The sequence below is a fragment of the Mercenaria mercenaria genome, chromosome 16 (genome assembly GCF_021730395.1).
Source record: "Mercenaria mercenaria strain notata chromosome 16, MADL_Memer_1, whole genome shotgun sequence".
Classification (NCBI taxonomy): Eukaryota; Metazoa; Mollusca; class Bivalvia; order Venerida; family Veneridae; genus Mercenaria; species Mercenaria mercenaria.
This window is the reverse complement of record NC_069376.1, coordinates 56,479,000-56,506,525: the sequence shown is the minus strand read 5'-3', so window position 1 is coordinate 56,506,525 and position 27,526 is coordinate 56,479,000. Positions and strand designations below refer to the sequence as shown.

The window sequence follows — 27,526 nt, the reverse complement described above, 5'->3', positions numbered from 1 at the left end:
TGCAATGCATGTACATTGTACATTAAATTTAGTTTTCTCCAGTTTATTTGAATGTCACTCAATGCAGTACTAATGTTACATAAAAGTTTTCATGTACATATGTATCAACTCCGCTGAAAACTGTTTGTTTAAATCAGGTTTGGAAAAGTTACAACTTGTGTTCGACTCAAGAATGCAAAATAAGGCGAACCTAAATCACGGCATAACAGTAATGTTGGCATAAAATTTCGTTCAAACAGGCTTTCGGATGACGGTATAAAAACACGTTATGGTAAAAACATGTGTGTATAACCGAGAAATGTTGACATTAAATTTTTACGTCGCACGGGCATTCGGGTGAAAACATTCCATTTTTTAAACACTGTCTCATCTTACACATATTTTCCCATATTTTATATGTTGAATTTTTCATAACATACTTTTAACATCAGCAAAGCATTTAGGTCTAAGAACAGCAGTCTTTCTGGATTTATTGGTGGAACACAAATATCTCGAGACTTTGGTAAAAATAAATCGAGAAAACCGAACACAATCGACTTTTCCCTTCAGACTTTTTAAATCCAGAATAACGGATTTGATGACAGGTGAATAGTTTTGTCATTTTGAGGTAACTATCACCGTGATGATTATATTCACATAATTGTATCAGCAATTAATTAGTTTTTATTCACTGCCTATCACAGACTATACTTAAACACATTTCTAGAAAGAGGGCCGTGGTTGCCCGACCAATATTTCTCTCGCGACTTAATTTCAAGGTCACAGAGGCAGGCAATTTAAGTACACAAACATGAATATATTAAACATACAAAAGCTGGCATCATATATGTAAGTGTTGTAATTTTTCATAGGATGTAAATTTATACAACGGTATTGTGAAATAATTTGAGCGCACTACAACTACTCCTAACCTGCTATTCCGATCTTATGGACTGAACGATATCTTATAATCTAAAACATCATGAAAAAGTAGTAATATTATTGATAAATAAATAAATAAATAGAGTTTATATTCTAACAAGTATATAACAAGTGAGCCATGAAGGCCCTGACCGCCAAGTTGACCTATTTTTACCCCAGATGACCCACTGTCGAACTTTACCTAGATTTCATTACACATTCTGACCAAATTTCATGTAAATCAAATAGAAAATGCGGCCCCTGCTCATTTTCCGTGATATGGTTTGGCCTTGTGACCTATTTACTCCCAGATGACCAAGTGTCTAACTTGACATAGATTTCATCAATACAGATTGGTAATGCTTCATGTATAACAGGTAGGAAATGTAGCCTCTATCATGTATCGGTGTGCTTACACAGGGGTGGCCAACCCACGTGGCTTTTAGACACTATTGCTCGATTCAGATAACTTCCTTATTACTTAATGGATTTTAATAAGATAAAAAAGCTTCGAAGACAGGACAATTAGTGCTTTCGCCGGCACAGAGCACCTGCCAAACATTCTCCATATTTTCTTCAAACACTTCGCCCACATCTTAGTGTGTACGTAACCTACAAATTTGGTCTGAGAATTTTTTTTTGTTAAATACCACATTTTGGGCTGAGTGTTTGAGAAAAGTACTGAGGAAGTGTAGCAGACGTTTTGTTTCGAGGAAAGCATCCGTTTTCCTGTCCTCTGCTTTTTTGAGTCAGTATTAAAATCCGAAAAAGTAATAAGGAAGTTATAAGCAAAATGTTATTTGAATCAAGCGATTTTTCCCATGTGTACAGTACCAAAATGTCACGCGGGTTGGCCACTCTATTGCAGTCGATAGAGCTTATTTTCCCCTTTGTATACTCGTTGGTAGCTCTGGCTTCAGCCTTATTGCGTGGCAACGAATTTATTACTGATGGTTGAACGTGGGTCCTTTCTGGATGGTCAGGACTCTACTTACTGTAAAAACAATATCCAAGCTATAATACATATCTATTTACTTTAAAAGTAATATTTGACAACAATGTACAGTGTGGTCACTACAATATCGGTATTACAAAGGTAAATGACCCTTGACACTAAAACAATATGGGCGGTTTTCAGTCATAGTGAAATTTTTACCATTGGTCTACTGCCCCCACCCAAGTAATACGGACATCAGTTTATAACATTTACCAGAAAGCAATTTCTGTTACGAGACAGCTGTAAACTTCATCAATGACCAAATGAAGCTTGATTGCCGAATTTAGGGCCTCTGATGCAGAGTGGTCAAGGTCGCTGACTTCAAATCACTTGCCCCTAACCGCTTTAGGTTCCAAACATCGCTTGGGGAATTTAAGTCATCCTGTTGTCTAATGGAAGGTCGGTGGTTTTAACCAGGTATCCGCCCGTGCCTGAAATAACGCAAAAACACTTGGGATTTAAAGCTGGGAAGTCGCCATATGACCTAAACTTGTCTATGTGACGTTTACACGTCTACGGTTGCCGGTCGCACGAAGAACTGTCACGAATTTCAGGACGAAGGCACAGGTGGAAGTAACCTATCTAGGATACAGTATGGGTCCATGAGCCATATGCATTTAAATTTATTACAACGACAATGTTTTCTGAGAAAAAAAAATGCCTAAAAGTCACTTTGATTTTTTGTCCCTCTGACAATGAGCCATAAGAAGGTTCTGAGTCAAGTGATTCTCAAGTTATTATTTGAACTTGACCTAAAGATCATCAAGATTAACATTTTGACCAAGTTTCATAGAGATATCGTCATAAATTAAATGTGGTCTCTAGTGTTAAATAGCTTTTCCTTTGATTTGACCTGGTGACCTAGTTTTTGACCCCACCTGATCCAGATTTGTACTTAACCTAAAACTCATCAAGGTTAACATTCTGACAAAGTTTCATGAAGATACAGTCATAAATGTGGCCTCTAGAGTTAACAAGCTTTTCCTTTGATTTTTTGACCTGGTGACCTAGTTCTTGACCCCTACTTGAACTCGACCTAAAGATCAACATTCTGACCAAGTTTCATAGAGATATTGTCATAAATGTGGCCTCTAGCGTGTTAACAAGTTTTTCCTTTGATTTGACCTGGTGACCTAGTTATTGACCCTACCTGACCTAAAGATCAAGATTAACATTCTGACCAAGTTTCATTAAGATATGGTCATAAATGTGGCCTCCAGTGTTATAACTAGCTTTTCCTTTGATTTGACCCCACCTGACCCAGATATGAATTTGACCTAAAGATCATCAAGATTAACATTCTGACAGTTTCATTAAGGTATGGTCATAAATCAGGCTTCTAGTGTTAAGTAGCTTTTCCTTTGATTTGACCTGGTGACCTAGTTTTTGACCTGGCATGACCCAGATTCGAACTTGACCTAAAGAACATCAATATTAACATTATGACCAAGTTTCATGACGATACAGTCATAAATGTGGCCTCTAGGCTTTTATTTTCAAATGGTTAGAAGTGCTGAAAATTGATTCCAAATTAGCAAACAAGAGTCATGATGACCCTGAATCGCTCACCTGAGTAATATGAGCCACATGTTTAAAATGTCAAACTGATGCTAAAATATTACAAAGTAGGTCAGTAGGTCATATTCATGGTCACTGAAAGTCAGTTTTAAGATTGGAGTGCAGAACTGTACATGTCATCCAAATTTCAAGACTGTATCTTAAACAAGAGGGCCATGAAGGCCCTGTATTGCTCACCTGACCTAACAATCATCAAGATTAACATTCTGACCAAGTTTCATTAAGATATGGTCATAAATGTGGCCTCTCAAGTGTTAACTAGGTATTCCTTTGATTTGACACCGTGACCTAGTTTTTGACCTGGCATGACCCAGATTCGAACTTGACATAAAGATCATCATGTTTAACATTCTAAGTTTCATGAAGATACAGTCATAAATATGGCCTCTATAGTGTTAACAAGTCAATCCTTTGATTTGACCTGGTGACCTAGTTTTTGACCCCACCTAACCCAGATTCAAACTGGACTTTAAGATCATCAATACTAACATTCTGACCAAGTTTCATGAAGATACAGTCATAAACGCGGCCTCTACAGTGTTAACAAGCTTTTCCTTTGATTTGACCTGGTGACCTAGTTTTTGACCCCAGATGACCCAATATCGAACTCGTCCAAGACTTTATTAAGGATAACACTCTGATCAAGTTTCATTAAGATTGGGCCAAAATTGTGACCTCTAGAGTGTTAACAAGCTTTTCCTTTGATTTGACCTGGTGGCCTAGTTTTTGACCCCAGATAACCCAATATCGAATTCGTCCAAGATTTTATTTAGGCTAACATTCTGACCAAGTTTCATTAAGATTGGGACAAAATTGTGACCTTTAGAATGTTATCAAGCTTTTCCTTTGATCTGACCTGGTGACCTAGTTTTTGACCTCAGATGACCCAATATCGAACTCGTCCCAAGATTTTATTGAGGGTAACATTGACCAAGTTTCATCAAGATTGGGCCAAAATTGTGACCTCTAGAGTGATAACAAGCTTTTCCTTTGATTTGACCTGGTGACCTAGTTTTTGACCCCAGATGACCCAATATCGTACTCGTCCAAGATTTTATTGAGGGTAACATTCTGACCAAGTTTCATTAAGATTGGGCCAAAAATGTGACCTCTAGAGTGTTAACAGTCAAATTGATGACGACGGACACAGGGCGATCACAAAAGCTCACCTTTGAGCACGAAGTGCTTAGGTGAGCTAAAAACAAGAAAGTAGGTCACTAGGTCAAGGTCACAGTCAGGTAACCCCTAATCACTTGGGGTCATCAGGTAATCATATTAAAACAGTCTAGGAAATATGATCTGATAATTTTTGAAGTATTTATTCCTATATAACTCATATAGCAAGTGACCACCTGGGCGGGGCCTCTTTTCACCCCTGGGAAAAATTTAAACAGTCTTGTTAGACATCCACTAGGCAATAGTACATACCAAAAATCAAAGGCCTAGGCCTTGAACTTTCAGAAAAGAAGATTTTTTCCCCTATATAAGTCTATGTTAAATTTTGGTAGAGGACCTCAAGGCAATCCTACAATCCAAATATCAAAGGCCTAGGTCTTGTGGTTATAGACAAGAAGATTTTTAAAGTTTTTTCCTATATAAGTCTATGTAAAACTTGGGACCTCCAGGGCTTTTCCTCAGGGGGCACAATTTGAACAATCTTCATACACGACCATTAGATGATGTCACATGCCGAATATGAAGGCTCTACGCCTTGTGGCTTTGGACAAGAAGATTTTTCAAGTTTTTCCTTTCGGTTGCCATGGCAACCAGAGTTCCAAATAGAATTCAATTCTTTGAACAGTTTTGAAAGGGGACCACCCAAGGATCATTCCTGTGAAGTTTGATGTAATTCTGTCCAGCAGTTTTCAAGATTTTTTTAGAAAATGTTGGACGGACGACGCACAAGGACACGGAGCGGTCACAAAAGCTCACCATGAGCCTTTGGCTCAGGTGAGCTAAAAATACAAATGTGACATTCGTTTTCATGTTTAGCATGTGTAATTTCATTTTCTTTACTTCCGGGAAAAGCTGAAGGTCGTCCGACATTTTCTATGTTGTCAACAACATACGTATGCCTTCGAGATTAACAAGAGCTGTCCTCAAGATGACGCACTCAGCTTTTCTGTGCTTGGCTCTGAATAAGAGTTTTGCCAGTAAAATCTTTAACCAAAATATTCCAAGTTACAAAGGGGCATGACTCTGTCAAAATTCAAATTAGAGTTATGGGGATTGTTTCTCCTGGTGTAGACTTTGGTAGTTAATAACTATTTTAAGTTTCAAGTCAATTCTTTCGATAGTAACAGAGATATTTGACCTTATTAAAAACTTAACCAACAATGACGCCGTGGCGAGTGCAATAGCTCTACTTTTTCTTCGAAGTCAGCTAACAAGAGGGTCATGATGACCCTATATCGCTCACCTAGGAATCATCAAGATAAACATTCTGACCAAGTTTCATGAAGATAGGGTCATAAATGTGGCCTCTCCACAGTATTAAGCTTTTCTTTTGATTTGCGTGGTAACCTAGTTTTTGACCCCACATGACCCAGTTTCAAGCTTGGCCTAGGAATCAAGATAAACATTCTGTGCAAGTTTGTTTCAAATCAATGCATAAAAGAAACCTCTATATGGCTAAAAGGGTAAGAACAGAAAATTTTGCCCCTTTCAGGGACAGTAACTCTAGAACCCATGATGGAATCCAGCCGGTTTTCGAAAGGAACCAAGCACTCATAGTGACTTAAGTTGTGTGCAAGTGTGGTTAAAATCAAATGTAAAATGTCACTTTGTGTTCACAAAGTAAAAATTAACAAATTTGGTCTCTTTCAGGGGCCGTAATTCAGGAACCCATGATTCGATCTGACGGATTCATACTTTGTATCAAATCAAACCATAAATGAAGTCTTTAAATGGCTGCAAAATCCAAAATAGCAAATAGCCGATGGGATCTGGTCAGTTTTCGAAAGGAACTGAGATATTATGCCAATACAAGTTATGTGCAAGTTTGATTAAAATCAATAGCAAAATGTGGTCTCTATTGTGTTCACAAGAAATTGTGGACAGACGAAGGGTAATCACAAAAGCTCACCTTGTCACTAGGAGAGAGGTGAGCTAAAAATGTGCTGGGTGTCCTAAGGACATGTAGACAAACAGATGAGCAGAAGGAAAAGTGCAATCTGATACCCCCAGGACAAGTTCTTAACCAGCAGGGCACTAGTTCAGTTAAGCAGATCTGTTTCTACAAATCCGACATCTATGCAAAGATGCTCCAGGCTGAAGCAGTGGAGACAGTGTTAAGGTAATTTAGTGTAATAGCTACAGAACTTGTTATGCAGTCACAATGAATTTCTAAAACCAGGACCTACAAACATCTGAAGAGTATACTTTGTATATATTTGTTGATATATTTTGAGACGACACATCAGAATTGTGAATGGTTCTCTTTAACAGATATAAAAGAAAATGAAATTCACAAGCTAAATGGCTACCATAAATCATCCAACTTTTACTTAAAGAGCGTATGGTGATTCTAATAGATGCGTAATGAATACATGTGAAATTATAATCACTGATGGGTAATGCGAGTGACTCATGATGAAAGCAGACTTGACACTGAACCACTTTAAGAATGTAATTCCAGTGAATGAACACAACACTATTTCTTTTTTTCTTTCTGGGTCCGCTTTAATAACATGATGTATGTTACAATAAAACAAATAATTTATTTCTTGGCGTCATCATCAGCGAATGATTTGATGAGGTCTGCGCGTTTCTGGGCGATCCTTTCTTCGCGGCGTTTGCGTGCTTCCTTGACCTTGTCTCTCTTTGTCTGGGCTAGGTCACTGTAAAAGAATAGTATAGTTTATTATAAATTGTATATTATATATATATATATATATAAGCTTTATATTAAGAAACATTATTCAAGGGTTCAAACAGACTAACCAAACAAAAATTCAAGTAACCATTTTCATTTTCCAGGACTAGTTTTTCTATACTTCTATCAGTGATTTCCCCAACCCCCGCCCCCCCTTTTGGGAAAAGGTCCGGTACCTGATTAGTTGGGAAAAATAGCGGGTTTTTACTCAGTTTGGGATTTTTTATAGTTAATTAATAACATCATTTAGAATGCTTCTTCCTTTAATTCCATGTAAATATCAATAAACAAACTGTTTGAATGGTTAAATCATGGTGAATGTCAATGTAACTAAGTTTTCCTGCTGCAATCATCAAAATGCAAACTTAATTTGGTCATTTGGGGAATTTCTGGATGATAATTGGGAAAAAAGATTGCATTTTTCAATTGGGAAAAGGTCCTTTTAGGAGTACTTTATAAAGAAGGAAAAAAATCCCTGTCTATATATATGAATACTATTATGAGCAGTTTGTCACTTCCATGAGATCTCATGTTTCAAAACAGGAGTTTTAGAGATAAAAAAACCTCATTTTGTCATATGTCAGCAGAAAAAGTGAAGTTTATGTTTACTGTTCAGTCACAAACAGTAACCTTGCTGTCAAATCGACAATGTCCATATTTTGTGAATAAAACAGTCTGTTCTGCATCAACTGTCATCACTGCTCAACAATGGGAACTACATCAGTCATTATCAAAATAATATAGTTTGACAACCCGAAACAAAATCAACAAGAGCTCGTAGAACACGAAATGCCCCCCTTGATGCATTCAGTAATTGCACAAGGAACAGGAAGTATTTGGTTACTGTAACCTTGACCTTTGACCTCAAAATCAATAGGGGTCTTCTGCTGTCATGATCTACATCCCTATTAAGTTTGGTGATCCTAGGCCCGAGCATTCTGAAGTTATAGTCCGGAAACTGTTTAATTGTTCCGGGTCACTGTGTCCTTGACCTTTGACCTACTAACCTTAAAATCAATAGGGGTCATCTGCTGGTCATGGCCAACCTCCCTATCAACTTTCATAATCCTAGGTCAAAGCGTTCTCAAGTTATCACCTGGAAACCCTTTAACCACTGAGACCTTGACCTAAGAGGTACTGACCTCAAAATCAATAGAGGTCATCTGCTGGTCATGGCCAAACTCCCTATTAACCCTGATGATCCTAGGTCCAAGCGTTCTCGAGTTATCATCTAGAAATCGTTAAACTGTTCCGGGTCACTGTGACCTTGACCTTTGACATACTGACCTCAAAATTAATAGGGTTCATTTGCTGTCATGATCAACCTCCCTATCAAATTTCATGATCCTAGGCCCAAGCATTCTTGAGTTATCATCCGGAAACTGTTTAACTGTTCTGGGTCACTGTGACCTTGAACTTTGAGCAACTGACCTCAAAATCAATAGGGGCCATTTACTGGTCATGACCAACCTCCCTTTCAACTTTCATGATCCTAGGCCCAAGCGTTTTTGAGTTATCATCTGGAAACCAATTGGTCTACGGACCGACCGACATCTGCAAAACAATGTACCCCACCTTCTTCGAAGGGGGGCATAATAATTTGACGACTCAAAACAAAAGACCAATTAATGCTGGATGCCAACTTCACCAATTGAAGAATGTGCAAACTAGGAACAAGTTTTCATCCCACTGTTAGTTCCACCCTCATATGAATAATGTATTTTTCCACAATACATAATTTATTATACAGTCATAAAATTTACCATTTTTTTCATTGTTTCTTCACACGCAGTTAATGAAAGTAAAAAATTTCACTTATTTCTTTAACCCCATTTAAGGGCTTTTTAAGCAATCTGAAGAGTCAGGAATGAATTTAAATACTTTTCAAAACCTTTTGACCTTTTATGGACTAAATGTAACTGTTTTCAGAGTATTCTTTTCATATGGTGACTCTTTTATCTTTAATCGTGGAAGAAGACACAATCCTCTTAGGAACTGTTTCAGACGTGTGCAAAGGGGAGCGGTGGTCTAGTGGATAAGGTGCCGGCTGCTCAATCCAGGGATCGTGGGTTCGAGCTCCACTGGGGTCACGACCATGACCTCATATGACACCAGTACTTGTTTTTCCAAGAAGCTGACCCGAGAGTGGTTCCAATAAGCTTGAAGCTTTCAAAACAATCAACTAAAACAAATTAGTATAAACCTGGACAGGAGCAGACATTCAAACCTACTGGACAAGCTTTAGACACAACAACTTTACGAGCCATCAAACGAACAAGATGAGACAAGACACGCCTCAAAGTTGGTCACCTAAACCACTTGTCAATGGAGGTTACCTTGGCTGTTATATAATGCGTAAAATATTACAACCATTTACTAAGCACAATATAGCAAGAATTCAGTCCTGAAAACTGGAAGGATATTAGTTACCTCAACATCTTAGATCTGCTCTTCTCGGCCTTCCTCTTGTGAATGTGTTCCATCAACACACGCTTGTTCTTGAAACCGTTACCTTTTGATTTCAGGTAAAGTTCATGGTACCTGCAAAAAGAAAGTATAACAGACATACTGTGCCACCTCTGCAGAGCCAAACCACTTGCAGTGATTACCTCCCCTTGCATTAGATTAAACACTGCCATCACAAATATCATGTAATGATGGAAATCGCATGACTGTTACACAGAAATTCAACATCATTTTTTCATTTTAGATTTATTTTGTCATGTTATCATGCATATTAGTCTTATTTCTGTGGAAACACTCCACAGATCCAAGCAATGTCTATAACGACTTAAATAATCCATCAAAATTGTAGCAACAGGTCGTTTAGGTTAAGCTGGGAAGGAAATAACCACACATGCCTTTGTAGAGAGGTCTTTGCTTTTACAACCGAGATTGTAGTACAGGAATGAAAACTGGCATATAACTTTTACATAAACTAAGTAGCCAATTATAATCTTTGGGACTTACAAGTTCTAATCTACGGCTATTTTTCTCTTTTACTGATTTATACAAATTCTGGTTTTCATATTTTCTGTAACCAATCTATGTTTCTGAGAATTTCAGAAAGTACAAAAAAATACTGAATGAACAGCCCAACATACCTGGGTATATAATTTTTTTTATATATATATAGTAGTTTACACTCAAAAGCGGTCTCATGACATACTTTGTTGCAAAAACCAAGGAAACAGTTCCTAGATTATTAAGTTTAAGCTGACAAATTAGCACCCCACTATTAACTTACAGATGTTTGTCAATCTTCTTGGCCTCCCTGTAACGTTTGAGCAGACGACGGAGTACCCTCATACGTCTCATCCAAATAATTTTCTGTGGCATACGAGCATTTGCTGTACCCTTCCTCTTACCTGTAAAACAAAAGTATCATCACAGGTACAAGCAAATCAGTTCAGTTTAAAGCCATTAATATAATGATCTCCCTTTTCAGATCAAGAAGAAGCTTTTTATTTAATCTTTTTTTAAAGAAGATTCTCGTTAGGTTTACCACACAGTTTTCACCAAAGTTTAAAGAAATACCTTAAAATCTGGCCTTTGTGTTGTGTTTGACATTTTTCTGGGCAATGAAAAGAAAAATGTAAGCTTAAAATGAAACAACAACAAAGTAACTCACCATGACCCATGTGACGTCCCTTCCTGCGGGCAATCATGTTTTTACGAACACGTGCTCTGGAGTGAACTGCCACTGGCTTTCTGATGATGAGACCATCCTTGATAAGTTTGCGGATGTTCTGTCCTGAAATTTCAATTTCAATAAATAATTACTCACTATCAAAAACCAAGAATGTAACACTCGGAATTACTGTATATATTGTTATATTTCTGCAACAGCAGCCTGCTACCACATTAACTTGAATGTAATTTCTATAACAAATTTATTTCTAAAGGAGTTTATTAATCTAGGACACAGATCTCACACCAAGTGCTATATGTGTGTTTCTAGGTGTACCTTATGTTGAGAAAGGCTTTCTCAAAGCACTTTAACTTATTTTCAGTCATTCTTGTTTACTGTTTAAGCCTCACTGCTAAACTATTCCATTGTACTTACTGGAGTTAGCATTGGCAATTTCATTTGTTTCATTAGGATCCAGCCAGACTTTGTTTTTGCCACATTTCAACACGGCAGAGGCAAGCCGTTTCTGCAACCTCAATGTACTGAAACAGAAACAAAAGGGAAATAGAGAATGCTAAACAAGCCACTTCTGGGGCAAGTGACAATACAGGTACTTCTCTCACCATAAAATCCAACTTTGGTATCACACAAGTTCATGTAGACTGGCTCCCATCCCTATGTTTGTTCTTTTTTACATATATATGTTTATTCATTCAGAGGGAAGTAACTCCAGCAGGTTGTTTCTACATTGACATTTTTTATTGCCCCTGGCTCCGACCTATGTTCCAATGGGAAATTTTTTTCAGAATGTAGATTGGGAATTTTTGCACTCATTTTGGCCATACCAAATTGATTAATAGTTCTTCGGAAAATTTTCAAAAAAAATGTGAGTGAGCGAGCGAATTTCCCCCCCACCCCCCCTCAATTTTGATTTTTTCAGAGGCGGGTAGCTTTTACATGGAGCAAGCGGGTATTTTTTTTTTCTGCAGTTATGATTATACATGAAGTTAACATTTCTTTAAGAATAACACAGAACTTAAACATTTACAGTGTAACTAACACAGTAGATAGCTTTTCTATATGTTTTAAAGACTACATGAATGGTTTTGCAAATAAATTCATGCTAAAACTCTGAATCTCACTGAATCACTTTGTTTTTATTTTGTACTTATAATTACTAAGGAATGAGTGTCTTATTTTTATTTTTGATTGTTCTACAATAATCTGAAGGCGTGCCCATTTAATGGCAGAGGATGAGGAATATTTAAGACAAACGGGCACCCAAGTGGAATAACATCTCTTCTGAAACCCAGTTAGATGGCTTCGACACATGAGCAACTTTGTGCCCTTAGTGAAACTCCAAACGGTAGAGGTGAGGGGAAAGTAATATATCACTTGACCAATGAGACCAAACGGAGTTGGGCACACAATTAAATGCTTTGACATTGCTCGAATCCCATTGGAATAATTTCTTAACAGATCAGGCTAGCTTAAGTTTTTGTGGTAGAGGTTCATTTCAGTCAAAAATGATAACAGACAGACAAAAAAAAAAAGATCCCAATATGGCCAGTCTTAAAAGTGTTATTTGTTGTGCTTTGACTGACCAAGAAATTTTGAGTTGGGAAGGTCTGTTTTTTCAGATTCTTTCTTTCAATCAATTCACAGCAAATTAATATACAATCAGGGAAAATTGGGGTTACAATATGACAGAAATTATTTTTTATATCTACACTACTTATTTGAAAAGCTAAACATTTTTTTTTAAATTGAATATATGCATTTTGATAGAATATCTGACTGCAGTACTAAAGAAGTTTCGTTCAAAACAATTTGGGCCCGAGACAATTAATGTGATGGATCAGTCAGGATCTGTGAACAAACTTTTTTTTTAAGAAAGCACTGGCTTTGGCTCTGGATCTAAAATACTGAACTAAACAACTGATAACAAATGGTTTGAAAACTTTATCTGAACAATATTTCTATGTTTAATCCAAATATTTTTAGTTGAATCCCCGTCCGTGCCCGTCTTACAAGTCGGGCTTTGTTCTTTTCACTGTACTGAACAATCGTAGAACGTGCCTACTTCATCACCTACTGGCACATCGAAGGCCATGTGCAGGCATCACTTTTGGCAGATACTATTATGAGATTAATTCCCATTTGCCTTGAATCAATGAGACTTTTGACAAAATGAATGGGATTTTTTCTTTTTATAATGGGATTTCACATCGGCAGACAGCTTTTATTACACTGAAAAACAAACATCTGTTTATTTGTAAGAACAATTATCTTGTAAATAAACAAAACATATCCTTTCAGAGACACCTTTAATAACTCTAAACTTCTGTGCCAGGAATTGCTAATAGGTTGATGAAAGTTTTAACCAAGTCTTGGGTCCACATGCGTTATTCCCCTAATGATTTTACTTCAAAGCTGATTTGTCAAAGTTGAAGTTCAGTTATGTTTTAATCTTTCTGGACTTAATACACTTCCATTAGGTCAAAACAATGTTAAAGTCAAACTTATTTATGACCCTACCCTCAACCATTTCGTTTGGAAATTCGGGCGTTCAGCGTTTTTTATGAAGGAACTTCAGCGGAGGTTTCTCCACCATCTTGTTGTTCTCATCGCTATTCGTCCGCGCGAATGGAGGCAGAAAGTTTTAGGGGTGACTATTGAGGCCAATTTTGACTATTGCAATACTATTGATATTGCTTAAAAACTATTGCGATACTATTCTATTGCAGGTTACTATTGCGATACTATTGCAATAGTTATCGGCCATCATATTTTATACAGTAAAGCTACCAACTGGCATTGTTACACAGTGTAAGAGACGGCACTGTTTATAATAGTTCTGGCTACCATAACTTAACTGACGCTATTTTTATTCTCTGATGGTCGCGTCCATTAGGTTATGGCGAAACCCCATCTGGTTAACTAACCAGTATCAAACCGCAACATCTCGCACACTTCTCTCGTGAGAAACGGATGACGTCATGCAACAGTTCAGAGCATGTGGTTATTTTTGAAAATCAAGTTCAAAAGTTCACTTATTAATGCATTTATTTTAATCATAAACAGAACCAATTTCGATAAAAATTCATTAAAACATATCCTAGAAAGTTTAAGTTCTCAGAAAATGTCAATAAATAACAATTCTATACCAAATATTGGTTTTCAAATGAAGAGTACCCAGATCAGGTGACAACTGCAATGGCGGACACAATATTGCAGACAGGGGTACCAATTTGAAACTTGTGTGTATAACTTGTGTTCAAATTATGTTGCATGGATTATTTTATACCAGATCAAAAGAAAAATTAATTAGAAACATTTTAAAACAAAAGGTGAGTTCATTGCATTTCATTTGATGAAATTATAGCGTGACAGACTTCTGGCACGATTCCTGGTTAGGTTTTAGTACGGGATTCGTTTCAGCGCAGAGATCCATAACAGCATATACATCTCTGAGCTGAATATTTTTAGCTATGTTTATAATTTCTGTTAACACACATTGAGATGTTTGTATAACTGAAACGGACAGAAATAATTCTAACATTAAATATTTCTTGCCTTCCTTGGCTTCGGAAAAATAAGTAAAACAATAAACCTATGCAAGGTATACTCAAACGAATCGGCCATTTTGTTGCGAATGTCAACATGTTTAGTAACCCAAAGCATCAAAAAAGACGAAAATTAACGGATCGGATTAAGGTGTACCAGCACTAAATGAAGGGCCCTACCGAACAGTTTGCTGTATAATACAAGTATATAGTCTTCTTTCTCCATGTCCATAGTATATTTTCTCATCTAAAATTAACAGGTTATTTAAATATATTTAATCAAAGTTTCTAAGAAACTAAATTTATTAATTATCTCCCAGACTGACTTCTCAGTCCTTTATGGTAGTTTAATTCCGTGAGGGTAATTATTGTAATGGAGACGTATATAAACATTTTCCGAGGCGCAAATGAAAGCTGGCTCTGTTTCTTGGTTTATAAGTTATAAATTATTTCTGTATTTACAAAAAATTCAAAACTATCGAAACTATCGATTGTTGAAGGAACTATCGGCAATTGTTATTGGATCGTGACTTTTCTATCGATGCATGCTATCGGGACACTTAGTATCGCAATGCATCGATAGTTCGATGTATCGTTACACCCCTAGAAAGTTTGTCCTTCCAAATGCTTAAATTTCTGTTTCAAGGTGGTATTTTGAAACATCACGAAAACAGATTATTTCTGTCTGGTAGTCATAATCATCGGACGCTCTATGGAGATAAAAGCGAAAATGAAGCGCCTAAATGAACGTCATACGAAAATTAAGTAACGGCAAGACCACATTTCAGCGAAAAGTTGCAATTTCGGCGGATGCGATATTTAACCGCATTTGAGCAAAATTTATGCGATTTTCGCCAAAATAATGCGAGAATATCGCGAAATCGCGGCCAAAAGTGATCCCTGCATGTGTGGCACTAGCACAGACACTCCAGATTTAAAACAAATGATGAACAACATCATAATTCCTGACTTTTTGAGCTTGAGTCATCAGCTACATGTATAACGAACGCATGAATTCCGATCAATATCACTTTGACGCATTAAAACAGCGATAAAACCTGTTTTGCCATTATCATTCCGAACCGTGTAAGCAGAAAAAAATATTTTTTTCCGGAGATTTTTATGTGCGGGCGGGCGGGTGAATTTTTTTATTTTTCTAGGGAATGAAATCATTGATGCGGTAGTTCCGACGAACGACAAATCAATTTGGTATGGCCTTTGGGAAAAAAAACATACTTTTTGGCATTAACGGCTATAAAAACGGCCGAAAAAAAACCCTGAAAGCAACCTAAGTCCAAAACGAGGTCAAGGTCAAACTGAGGTCAGGTGATGTCTGAAGATGAGGAATGGTCATAGGTTACATCTGCATTAGTATCAAGTCATTCTAGTAAGGGGTATTGATGCTAGACGAAGCGGTCCCATTTGGTTAACCTCGGACGACGAACGAACGGACAGGACAATCACTATATGCTTCCTGCATCAGTAGTTGCCAGGGGCATAAAAATCACCATGTGCTAAGAACTTTGCATTACATCATCAGTTTCTCATGAGTCAGTGCACAGATGTTGTTTTTTGACCTGGTTAGGTAAACAAATGAGGTTACACCATAACTAACAGAACATAAAAATAGCGTCAGTTAAGTTATGGTAGCCAGAACTATGGGACTGGATGCTATCACCTAGTTTCATAACCCCGAAGACACGAGAAATTCCAAACCAATATCTACATTAATTTTAGAGATAGTAACATGCATGCAAAACTTTAACCAGGATTTTCCAAGTTCAAAAGGGGGCATAATTAGCCCAAAATACATGTCAGTTATGGGACTGGATCCTGCGAGGTTTGTTATTGACCTAGAAAAAGAAAAAAATAAGTTTCAAAGCTATATGCCTTTAAATAATAGCTTTATCTTGTATAATATGTACTTGCACACAAAACTTTAAACAGGATTTTCCATGTCCAAACTGGGGCATAACTTGACCAAATTGCATATCAGATATGGGACTTGATGCTGTCATCCCTGAAGACACATGTTAAGTTTCCATTCAATATCTGCATTAGTTTTGAGAATAGTAATTATAGAGGAACTTTAATGTAAATAGCAACAACCACCACTTTTTTGTTAGTTTTGATTACAAGATGAAAATTGTGCTTTTTGACACTTGTATGTGTGTGATTGACAATCAATTGTGCTTTTGACCATAACATTTAGTGATAAAGATTTATAGGGTGTTAGAAGTAATGTCCTAGATTTTGACACGCAACACATTTTTCAGGTTTTTATGCAAGAGACTGCAGCTAATTGCCATTTTTTCTGCTACATGTATTTGATTTATTTTAGTATGATTTATTTATCTACAAGAAAGGAAGATTCTCTTAGTTTCTTTAGAGAGATTACACAGTTATCAATCAAAAAAATGAAAATGAAATTTTAGTCCCATTCAAATACATGGTATACTTTCACTTTGAAAAACAGGGAATAATTTCCAATCTGCACACTTTCCTGACTTAATAATCATACAGTATTTAAGATACCCTACTGATACACAACACCAGGTTTAAACAGGGAATACGCGCATTTCATTTTTTTTGTGGGCACATATTTTGGAAATCCTGAATCAAGTGTTTACAGGAGACATCTTTCCTGTGGTAATTGCTAAAGTAAATGATCCTACCTGAATATTTTTGTCCGAAATACTAGGAGGACTCAAGGCGGTAAAAAAAAACTACATTTATAATCAATGCATATTTAATGAGTCAGTAATATACACCTGGATATAATTTTGAATATTGAACAACACAAGGAAGAGAATGATACCAATCAACACCGAAGAAATTCTTAATATTAAATGTTTGGTGTTGAATTCTGAATTGCTAAAGCATTGGAGGGAGTAAACGGTTTTCAGCTGTTAGTGTCGAATTGGCCTGGGTCAAATTTACAAACAAGAGGCAATTTACAGATTGAAGTGGGTATCTGAAGTTTAAAATAATAATAATTGCTAGAATTGAAGTTTCAGCGGCTAGAATTGAGTTTCACTTATTTAAAGAAAATCAGTTGAGTAGCCTTGATCTTGTTAGTATGACGTAATGACTTGCAGGAGCGTAAACATGCTTTCTCTGAGCTAGCTTTAAGTGGGGTTGTCATTTTAGCAGGGGCCTCAGGAAAACTGGAAGTGAAAAAACGGTACAGATGGCACATATATTTGAGCTTATTTTCAGACTTTACAGTGTTACCAGAGTATGGAACAGTGTAGCAGTTGGGGCTATCAATTGCAAGGAATTTTCTACAGCGATTTGAAAATTGGCAAATTTAGCTTTTTTTCGTCATCAGTGACCGGGAGAGCACAAAATTCAGGTCTTGTAAACAGAAAACTAGTTATTAGAGATGTATTGCAGATGGTTTGTAACAATAGACATACAGGGATATTAATGTTGCAATATCTTTATTTCAAGTGTGTGGTTACAGACTTTTGTGTGAGGTTTTGAAAGTTGGGTAGGCGACTCTAGGCCGAGGAGCTCAGAAAACTGTTTACTGCCTCCATTGAAAAACGGGTTTTACACTTAAAACGTTCAAGGTACCAAATAAGCTAGTTTCAGTCACTAGTTCATGCAAAACATGTCATATGCAACTAAAATTAATTATGAAATACGATGAAGATCATGTCATATAAAGCAAAATTCAAAGGCGACATTATACCTCATGGTTGCCGTTTCACGTTGTTGGGAAAGAGGAAGTAGGGCGGTTTACCGCATCCTAATTTTAATAATGCGCAAGATAATCTACTTTATAAAAAGAAGAGTTGAAAACAACACTAAAATATATCCAAATATATTAGAAACACATTCTATGGTAAATCTAATGATTTTTTTCAACTGCAATTCTTGGATTGGACAATAAATATAGGAACTATATTTCCATGTTCGTACTATTTTAAATTGACTGGTGCATAATGCATTGAAACCCAAAGAAACTTATCTTAACGAAAGCGCTAAATCGCCCCCGTCCTGTTTTGTGACTAGTTACTGTAATATTCCATTGGGTTTACGGGCACTATACATAGGCAGGGTGATTTTTGTCTACATAGATTCCTGAACAATAATCTTACTATGTTGTATACCAATATAAAGAAAGAAGGGCATTAACATGTTAGATCGGTCAATACCTAAATAAATCGTAAAACTTACTTTCTACAATTTTTGGTTAACGAACAACGTACATTATTACCAACAATCTACCCACCCAATACATGTTTTACCGTACAGTCCTGTACTGTTGCGTTCTACTGGATGCTCAAATTACTCTCAAAAGTTCTTCCCTCTTCAACTTCAACCGTGTTTCTTCCAACAATCAACTTTGATTATAACTCTTTAAACAATTGCATAGAATGAAGAATTTTCAAATCCATGAAATCGGTGAGAAATTAGTTAAATCAAAGAAGTATAAAATACACTTTATTAGTTAAATCTTTCAGCTCTGGGACACAAAACGGACATATATTTAAAAGTTCTTTGAAAAAGGTGATTTTTTTATGTAAGCTTATTTATAGTCGCTTCCGGTAATCCATCCGATATGAGAGACTCCTCCTGAAGACTGTTAGAGGAATTATTATTATATTATTTATTTTGCAATTACATAGATCACAAACATTAGCACATATTATACAGTATAACAAAATAAAATATTATTAACAACTAAAATAGATTAGATAGACATTTAAATAAAATAACATCATTTCTATTGCACGGATTAAATTTGATAATTGCAATATCAGCATTCTTAAAAACAAGAGTAATAAATAAGAGAATAACTACTAAGAGCAGTAAATAGGTTAAGAGCATATTTTCGTATTGTGTTTGATAAACTTAGGTGATACAAATGTGATCTATGGTTGTATGGATAACCCATTAAGCTCGAAAGCTTATTTCCAATGGGGTCCAGTTTATCAAAAAAGAATAAGATGGAATCTGAGAAGTAAGGAAATCTAATTTAGTAAATCATAAATCATATACCTACGACAGTTAAAGTCATAAGAAAAATAAAAACTTAATATATATATATATATATATATATATATATATATATATATATATATATATATATATATATATATATATATATATATATTATATATATATATATATATATATATATATATGTATATATGCTCTCCAGGTATGAGATGTTTTAGTACTACAGACTAGAAACACTATCACAAAATGTTTATATTATATCATAATTAAGTTAATAAGCTAGTGCAAGATACAGACGATGTTCCAGTTCCAGAAACTTCTCTGGTTCTTCAGCGTGCCAGATGTAAAGCATCAATACACGGGCTTCTTATCCCAATGTTAGTAATTTTTAGCCGGGGGAGTGATAGATCGAACTCATGACCCACGTCTATGACTTCATACTCAGGTAGTGTTTCAACTGGACCACTGCGTCCGCTCTAGAACATGGCGAGTTCTTAAAGCTGGTGCACTGTTCGTGTGGCCCCTTCATGCAGTTTCTTTCCGAAATTCAAAGCGTATATCAATAAATTGGCAATCGTTTCCGAGTCTGCTGTTGTTTTACTTTATTGCGTTCTATGCTTCCAAAGGAGATTCCCGTAGCTTTTATTAACTTTCACACAACATTTTGTAGAATGTTGTTTTTCTCCCTATCATTTCAAAAATGTCTCAGAAGATTTACAACTTATAATCATATTAAAGATTCTTTGTAAAAGGTTATTTGGCAATCCGTTTATACGAAAGACCATTTAAACTAAAATGTAAGTTAAAACACACTTACAGAGAATTTCAGATGGGAGTGTTAACAAATTTTTGTGTCTTTGCATTCTTCAGCAGAAAGAGCAAAGTACTATAAAGCGAGAGGTCGCGTGCTCGATCCCAAGACACAGCGCACGTTCTCCGTAGTGACATTGTGTCGTCATGTGGAGAAACTGTCAGTAAGTCCGTATTTGTTGCAGAATCCATGGACACTTGTTATAGGTTAACCCTTATAATGCTAGACATGATTGATTCTGCCTTTGCGACCAGTGTAGATCATGATCAGCCTGCACATTCATGCAGTCTGATCAAGATCTGCACCGTTCGCCATTCAGTGAGTATCTTTTTGGTAAGCATCCCATTTTAGCAGTTAATGGTACTGTCCAAAATTAAAAGATGGACAAGTTCATTGTAGAAATCTAGCAGGGTAAGGGTTAACTGATTGCTGTTGTCTAACTGAAATATTGTTGAAAATATCTCTAGACCTATCAATCATCAATCAAACAAGTCTCTTGAATATCTCGCTAACATTTTGCAACAGATGACGTGCCAGCCGGAACGGTTCTAAAGCACTGACATATAGACCTGTCGGCGGTATGGACTGCCGCTACTTCTATTAGAATAAATAGGAGATATCGTTTTAATAGTAATAATTACGTGTCATTTAGTAAAACTAATATTCATATATTTATTTTTTTGTTGCAGTGACCCAAATAGTCCACCAACAGTGCATGCAGCCAAAATACGGCATCTCCAAAGAAGAGATCTATCAAATTTGACAGACATGACTCCATTGGCTTATACCTGTATACAGTATTAAATGCTTCTGATCAGAAATTCTGTAACTGACATGTTCAGGGGTGGTATAGTACGTCATCAACAGGTGCGCACAACACTTCCCGATGCGGCTTTTTTATGTCAAAACACCTCGATTCGGTGAGTAAACTAGCGATTATTTCATTGGTAACGTATAGATTTGGAAATGACCTATAGTCTAAAGTACCCGCATGTGTCTCTCTAGTCTATCACTGACGTTTGCATTTTTCAAGAAAGTCTTACGTTTAAGAGAACATTCGAGCACAATGCACTTCATGGAAACACTTCCCCATTCACCACACCATATTATATCGCATAAAAAGAGTTTTCATGCATTTCTAATGACTAAATACCTTGATGGGTGTTCTTTTATGGCAAACAGAGGTCAGTGATACCTTAATTAATTATTGGAATCTATAGTTTTAAAGAAATCAGTAATATAAAATTTTGCCTTCCCGGTTCACCAGGTAAAACGATGCACTTCCCGGCTCACCGCCCGTGTGGCATTGTGTTTGACTTAATTATATGTAGCCTTTCAATTTATTTTGACGCATAGTACTTTGGTTACCATACCAGCAAAACTAGTATTTAGCAATGAACGTTTATGTCAGTAAAAACAGTGTTTAATTTACTTTCAAGGGCTATATTATGACATATTTACTGTTTTCTTTTTCAGATCACAACAGAAACACCTGAGATATTTTGTTTATCAGAATTAAATTATGAAGCTAAACACTTGGGGTTCAGCATTATGATATCCGTAGACAGATGAACATAAACTGCATATTGTAATTCATGCATTTCTCGGGAATAAAATGACACATCAAAAAAATCAGAATTGTAGAAAGAACAATACCCGCTTGTTGTGGATGTTTGTGAAAAAGTCAGAAATGAAGACAACAAAAGTAGTCGTTGTTTGAGGTTCACTCACTGGCAATATGTGCAGACACCGTTTAAAACAGCTCACTGTTACGTGTGACCACTACCGTACAATATTGAGCCATGGACAGCTTTTGTAGAAGGAATTTAATGTGATTTTGCGTGACTTCAAACAATTGTGATTTTTTATTGAAACATGTTTTGTTTTGTCTGTCTGTGTTGAAGTCACAGAGTCTTGTCTGTGCCTCGCCTTTCTTCTAAATAATATTTGACAGATTTTGATGAAAGGCAACAGCAGTATTAAACTTTGTATGAAATGTAGTTGACACTAATGCTCATAATGGGTAAAACACAACAATGTAAGTATTCTTGTTATCTCTATGTTTCGGTCAATAAATGTTCACAGCCACTTTATCAATTTTTGTGTGTTTTTAATGAAATTTCTGAGTTATAATTAGTGTAACTGCGCAAAACCTCAACATTTTCCAGTTTAATGGTTTCAAGAGTTATTATATTCTGATTTTTGTTGATTTTGAAGTTTAAGCAGTGCATCTCCACTTCATGTCTTTCTGTCGTGTCTGAATATTTCCAATTGTTGAGAATATGTGACATAGAGATGGACACTACTTCTTGATCGAAGAAAATTAAAGCATACACTGTGGAAAGAATTTGTCAGATATGCGATCTTAATGAAACTTAAGGTGGATTTCATTTTTTTAAATGTTGAGTCATAAAGAATTACGTCAAAAGTTAATGAAACGTTATCATTATACTCGTATTTATAAGTGTGTATAAAATTTAGAATTGCTACAATCAAGTAACAAATCTACTTTCGTTGATTTGTGTAAATATATAACATAAGCTGATAAAAAGGAAGATGTTGCTATGTCTTGAAAGTGTATGTGCGTATGTTTGTGTCACAACGGCTTCCACTGTGTAAGGGTTTAAATAAAAAATCAGTAAAATTTCCTATTTTAAATAATCCTTTATACAACAACATTTTCAACAACTAAACAGTTTAAGAAAAGCAAAATAATTTACATTGCAAGTAAAATTGTTCTACCACTGTTCAAGCTCACTTCGAGTTTAAACATGTAATTGGGTGCACTAAGATTTACAAGCAAAATCTGAACATTAGTCAAATGTTAAATCCTGAACCGCTTTCTAGTGTAGATTCAATTGATGTCCCACTACGTGGTAATTATAATTCAGTTGCAGTCTCTCTTGGTCTTTCCCTGCGCACATCTAAAACTCCTTAAAAAGAACATTTCGTTGGCGCTATACAGTAATTTCTCATTTTTCCCGAGCAATTGTGATGATCAAGTGGCCCTGAAACGTTAAACAGAATTAAATAGTAGCATATCATTAAAAAATTAAACTGCATTGGTGCGACTTTATACCTTTAAAGATATATTAAAAGGTTGCTCCTTTAAAAAAAAACAGCACATGATAATAATTTAACTATATAATTTTGCTTTACTTAGCATATTATCAATGCATATTCTTATTTGTCTCATCGAGTCTTGCCTTGAACTCAAGTTCGGAATCAAAGCCGTCATACTCGACTATTTTCGATGACACGCCATATAGTTATCATGAAAAAATAATTAGAGTAACAAGTTAACTAATGGTTTCCAAAATACTTTCTATTTATATTATCATGTGTCGAAGTGCCTATCTAACTATACTCCTTATTAAGGTTTATCTACTGTAACATTATTGAAATTAAATCAGTTATTTATATCCATACCTTCAAACAGCAACCGACATAGTCGTGATAAAGTTTGGTACGAAGACCTAGTTGAGTGCTGAAATCCTTGTCTGGGGTAATTCCGTTAGAGGATGTTCTCCACTTCTCAAATATTATGTCGTACAGCTTTTGGAAAATATAATACGTCAATCATGTCTTGCATGCCGATCACTCAGCAATCCTTTTGAAAATATATTGACAATTTCATTGATGCAGACTAGAAGTTTTGTTTCCTTTTTCATCTTTCATGTACCTAAAATAACAAATATAAGGACATGATAGAACATAATTATATCATACATATGCACGTTTATAGTATACAACATATGTTCAAGATATGCCTCGTTCTTTAAATATTATCTTCAAATGCTTAAATGAAGTCTACGTACCATCTAGTGCAAGCAGTCTAACTATTAGTTATTCGAATTAATAGAACTTTCAGGCAAGCGTGATCACATTTACATGAGCATCAGCCCGATGTTAGTCATGCTGGAAATTGGTGAGCCGGGAAGGACATCAATTCAGTTGGTGAACCGGGAAGGCGAAATTTTAGTTTACTGATTTTTCGGAAAGTTTAGATTCCAATGACTAATCAAGGTATCACTGACATCTGTTTACCATAAAAGAACACCCGTCAATGCTTGAATTTATCAGAAATGCATGTAAACTCTTGTTATGCGATATAATATGGTGTGGTGAATAGGGAAGTGTTTCCATGAAGTGCATTGTGCACGAATGTTCTCTTAAACGTAAGGCTTTCTTGAAAAATGCAAACGTAAATGATAAACTAGACGCATGTGCGGGTACTTTCGACTATATGTCATTTCCGAATCTATTAGTTATCAATGTAATAATCGCAAGTTTACTCACCGAATCGAGATGTTTTAACACAAAAAAGCCGCATCGGGAAGTGTTGTGCGCACCTGTTGATGACGTACTATACCACCCCTGATGTTAATTGCAAATGGTCAGTCAACATGAGAGAAATAAAAATGTTACAGGCGCGGTTTGATTGACGGTAGTGGAAATGTATGCTACCGTCTTGGGGGGGGGGGGGGGGGGGGGAAGGTTGCGGGTTAACAACGAACTTGACAGAAAATGGGCAATACTAACAAAAATATGAAACTGTAGCGATAATATTAATAATTGCCTTTCTGAAACAGAAACAAGCTATAGCAAGTCATCAGATAACAGATATATGCAGTTAAGTTTTTATCAAGTTTTGTTTATGTTTATTAAATCTTCAATATTTGCTACAATAGCTGAAATGATATGAAAACGAACAAAACATTTAGTCTTACTTCATTAAACAAAATTATACCCAGGAAGCTCCAGGAGATACAGTCAATCTTCTCTTACAGTTTCAATCTTATACAAATGAAACGCAATTTAACCGAATAACTTAACCCGAGATACCTAGTCTATGTGTATGAATCATGTATGTCCGGCAATAGTATCCGCTCCATTTCTTCTTAAATGCTGGGAAGATTTTCAGAAGAGTAATTATCTGACACAAAATAAAGGTACAAAATGTATTAGAATCAATTAAAGAAATAATGCTTGTTTATTTTTAAAGCAGCAATTTGTCAATCATATCATCGTATAAGACTGAAAAATTAAACATGCCTTACGGCTTAGTTTACCTTAAAATTTCCACCCTTACACCCTTTATAAATATACTACTACATATGAAACATGTAAAAACAATATATTCAGATCACAAATTTCCTTTTGTTCATCAGGATTGATCATCAGGTCAAATCCTTATACCGTGTGAAGCTACCGCAAGCCAAAAACTTCATACGTAACATTAATTCAAAACACTATTGTATCAGGAAAATTAACTCTGACATCTATCAAAATATGTAAATAGAGTGAAGCACACACGGCTGTGACGGACAGGTGGACGAACGAGTGGAATGACATATACAAATTATATACAACTGTAACGCTGTGTGCGATTCGTTGAACTTTCCATGGGGAATGTTTGCTCAAATTCATTTTTTTTCGGGTATTTTATTTATTTGGCTCAGGTCCACTATTTGAAGGAATTAGCAAAATCCAGATTCTGTTACTTCTTTTTATTCAGTTTTCAACAACAATATATGGATGACCATATAACAATAATAATTTCTCAAAGCACAACTAAATTAATTAAAACTTTATACTTATCTAGCCGGATATCTCGACTTGAAACACATGAAAACAATAAAATTAATCAATATGATATTACAGGAAACTTACATGTCCCCTAGCAACAGATCTCTCACACTGCGATACCTAGTGAGATTTCATGTGATGTCACGTTACCTGGTAATAGCTTTAACCTGGTATGATTTAAAGGACGGCTTCTTTTATAATCTATAACAATTGTTTAAAAAATTGGAAACAATTGTGTTTTTCGCGGTGTAATAAAACAAAACTAACCGAAAGCTAATTTCTTCTGATTTTTAGGACTTCATTTCTTCATTTCTATTTACTGTAAGTTCTGAAACCGTGTGCTTAACTTTTTTCTAAACTTATTACTTTGATGCCACAGCCTAAAGAGACCCACAGAGATGTCGAAAGAGTTGTTTTCTATGTCTTGGCTGACACTAAGAAACTGAAATACATCAACATCGATAGAAATTTGCTAAAATTGGGAATATACTAGTTTTTGTATAGTTATCCTTAAAAAAAATATTATAGAATTGACTGAAAATTTTAACTGAAAATACTTTCAATATGTGAGAAAAACGCACTTACTGGCATCCCAAATCTGAATTTTTCCTCAGAGAGGGGGAAAATCCCCCCTTGTGCTCTGTACCAGGCACCTCTGTTCTTGCTTGTCTAAAGATCCTTATCTTATAAAACAGCTATTAAGATTATGTAATAAAATACAATAACACTATCAACAGCCATATAAAAGCAACAAGTTTGGCACTGCAAGATGTTATCAATGTTTAGTAAGAAATAAAACATTTTTATAATGGCAACAAATAATATTTTGTTCTTTTAAGACTTCCGAATTGGCTAACTCGCAAAATTCGAGCTTTTACATATCTAACGTTTTTAAACATTAGAACGTTTTGAACACTGATATCACCGCATGAAACAAGTATCCTTTCACATATGGTCGGGAATAACAACATCCAAAGACATACAGGGTTTTATGTTTTACGGTTGATCATTTTTGCTAGTACTTTACAGATATGGAGCTTTGCTGCATTGTGTTCAGGTTGTATATCATGTGATACTATAAAGCATCTTAAAGCATTAAATAGTTTTCCCTCTTCTTCCATAATTTGCCCTACCAAGTTCAACGCGGTTTCTCTGTGACCCAAGTTTGGTTCCATATAAATCGCCCTCATGAGGTCTTTCAAAGCTTGTTTCTGCTCTATATGCTTTCCAAGACGACCACAAGTCTTATATTTAAGAAATAAAAGGTATGTTAGCGAGTCAATAATTGCCAAATCCAACCATCTGTTGTTTGCATGCCGCCGTGATTGTTCAGCTGCAGTAGTTCTGTACATTTCATACTGTAGTTCTTTAGGAATACACTGAAGTTCACAACGCAAGAACGTGACACAATATGCAGCAACATGTTTGAGACCTTCTTCATTAAGGCGATAGGCAGCTGTGTTAAAACCGTCTCTTGCAGGATGACTGGGGAGGATGGTGCAACGGCATACTGGTTCTACAGCTTTTAGATCATAGCGTTTTTGAACGTCTTCTATAATTGAATATGTAGTTTCCATATCACCAGCAGAATAGAATGCAGATGCCTTCT

At 35.8% G+C, this 27,526-nt stretch overlaps 1 protein-coding gene across 1 annotated transcript; it reads right to left on the bottom strand.

Moving 5' to 3' along the window:
• Nucleotides 1-7,130: 7,130 nt before the first annotated feature.
• On the bottom strand, nucleotides 7,131-18,362 carry LOC123540401 (60S ribosomal protein L19-like). The gene is made up of 6 exons (XM_045325394.2): nucleotides 18,244-18,362; nucleotides 11,416-11,522; nucleotides 10,981-11,103; nucleotides 10,597-10,717; nucleotides 9,780-9,890; nucleotides 7,131-7,314 (listed from the first exon to the last, which is right to left on the bottom strand). Exons 1-6 carry the CDS (start codon nucleotides 18,246-18,248, stop codon nucleotides 7,194-7,196), a joined length of 588 nt encoding a protein of 195 aa, XP_045181329.1. The 5' UTR covers nucleotides 18,249-18,362; the 3' UTR covers nucleotides 7,131-7,193.
• Between the last annotated feature and the right edge of the window lie 9,164 nt (nucleotides 18,363-27,526).

Excerpts from the sequence above, each read along its gene's own strand:
- LOC123540401 (XM_045325394.2), bottom strand. Across the intron at positions 11,104-11,415 it reads AATTGCCAATGCTAACTCCA|GACAGAACATCCGCAAACTT; the intron begins GTAAGTACAATG and ends TTGAAATTTCAG. Across the intron at positions 10,718-10,980 it reads GGGACGTCACATGGGTCATG|GTAAGAGGAAGGGTACAGCA; the intron begins GTGAGTTACTTT and ends TTTGTTTTACAG.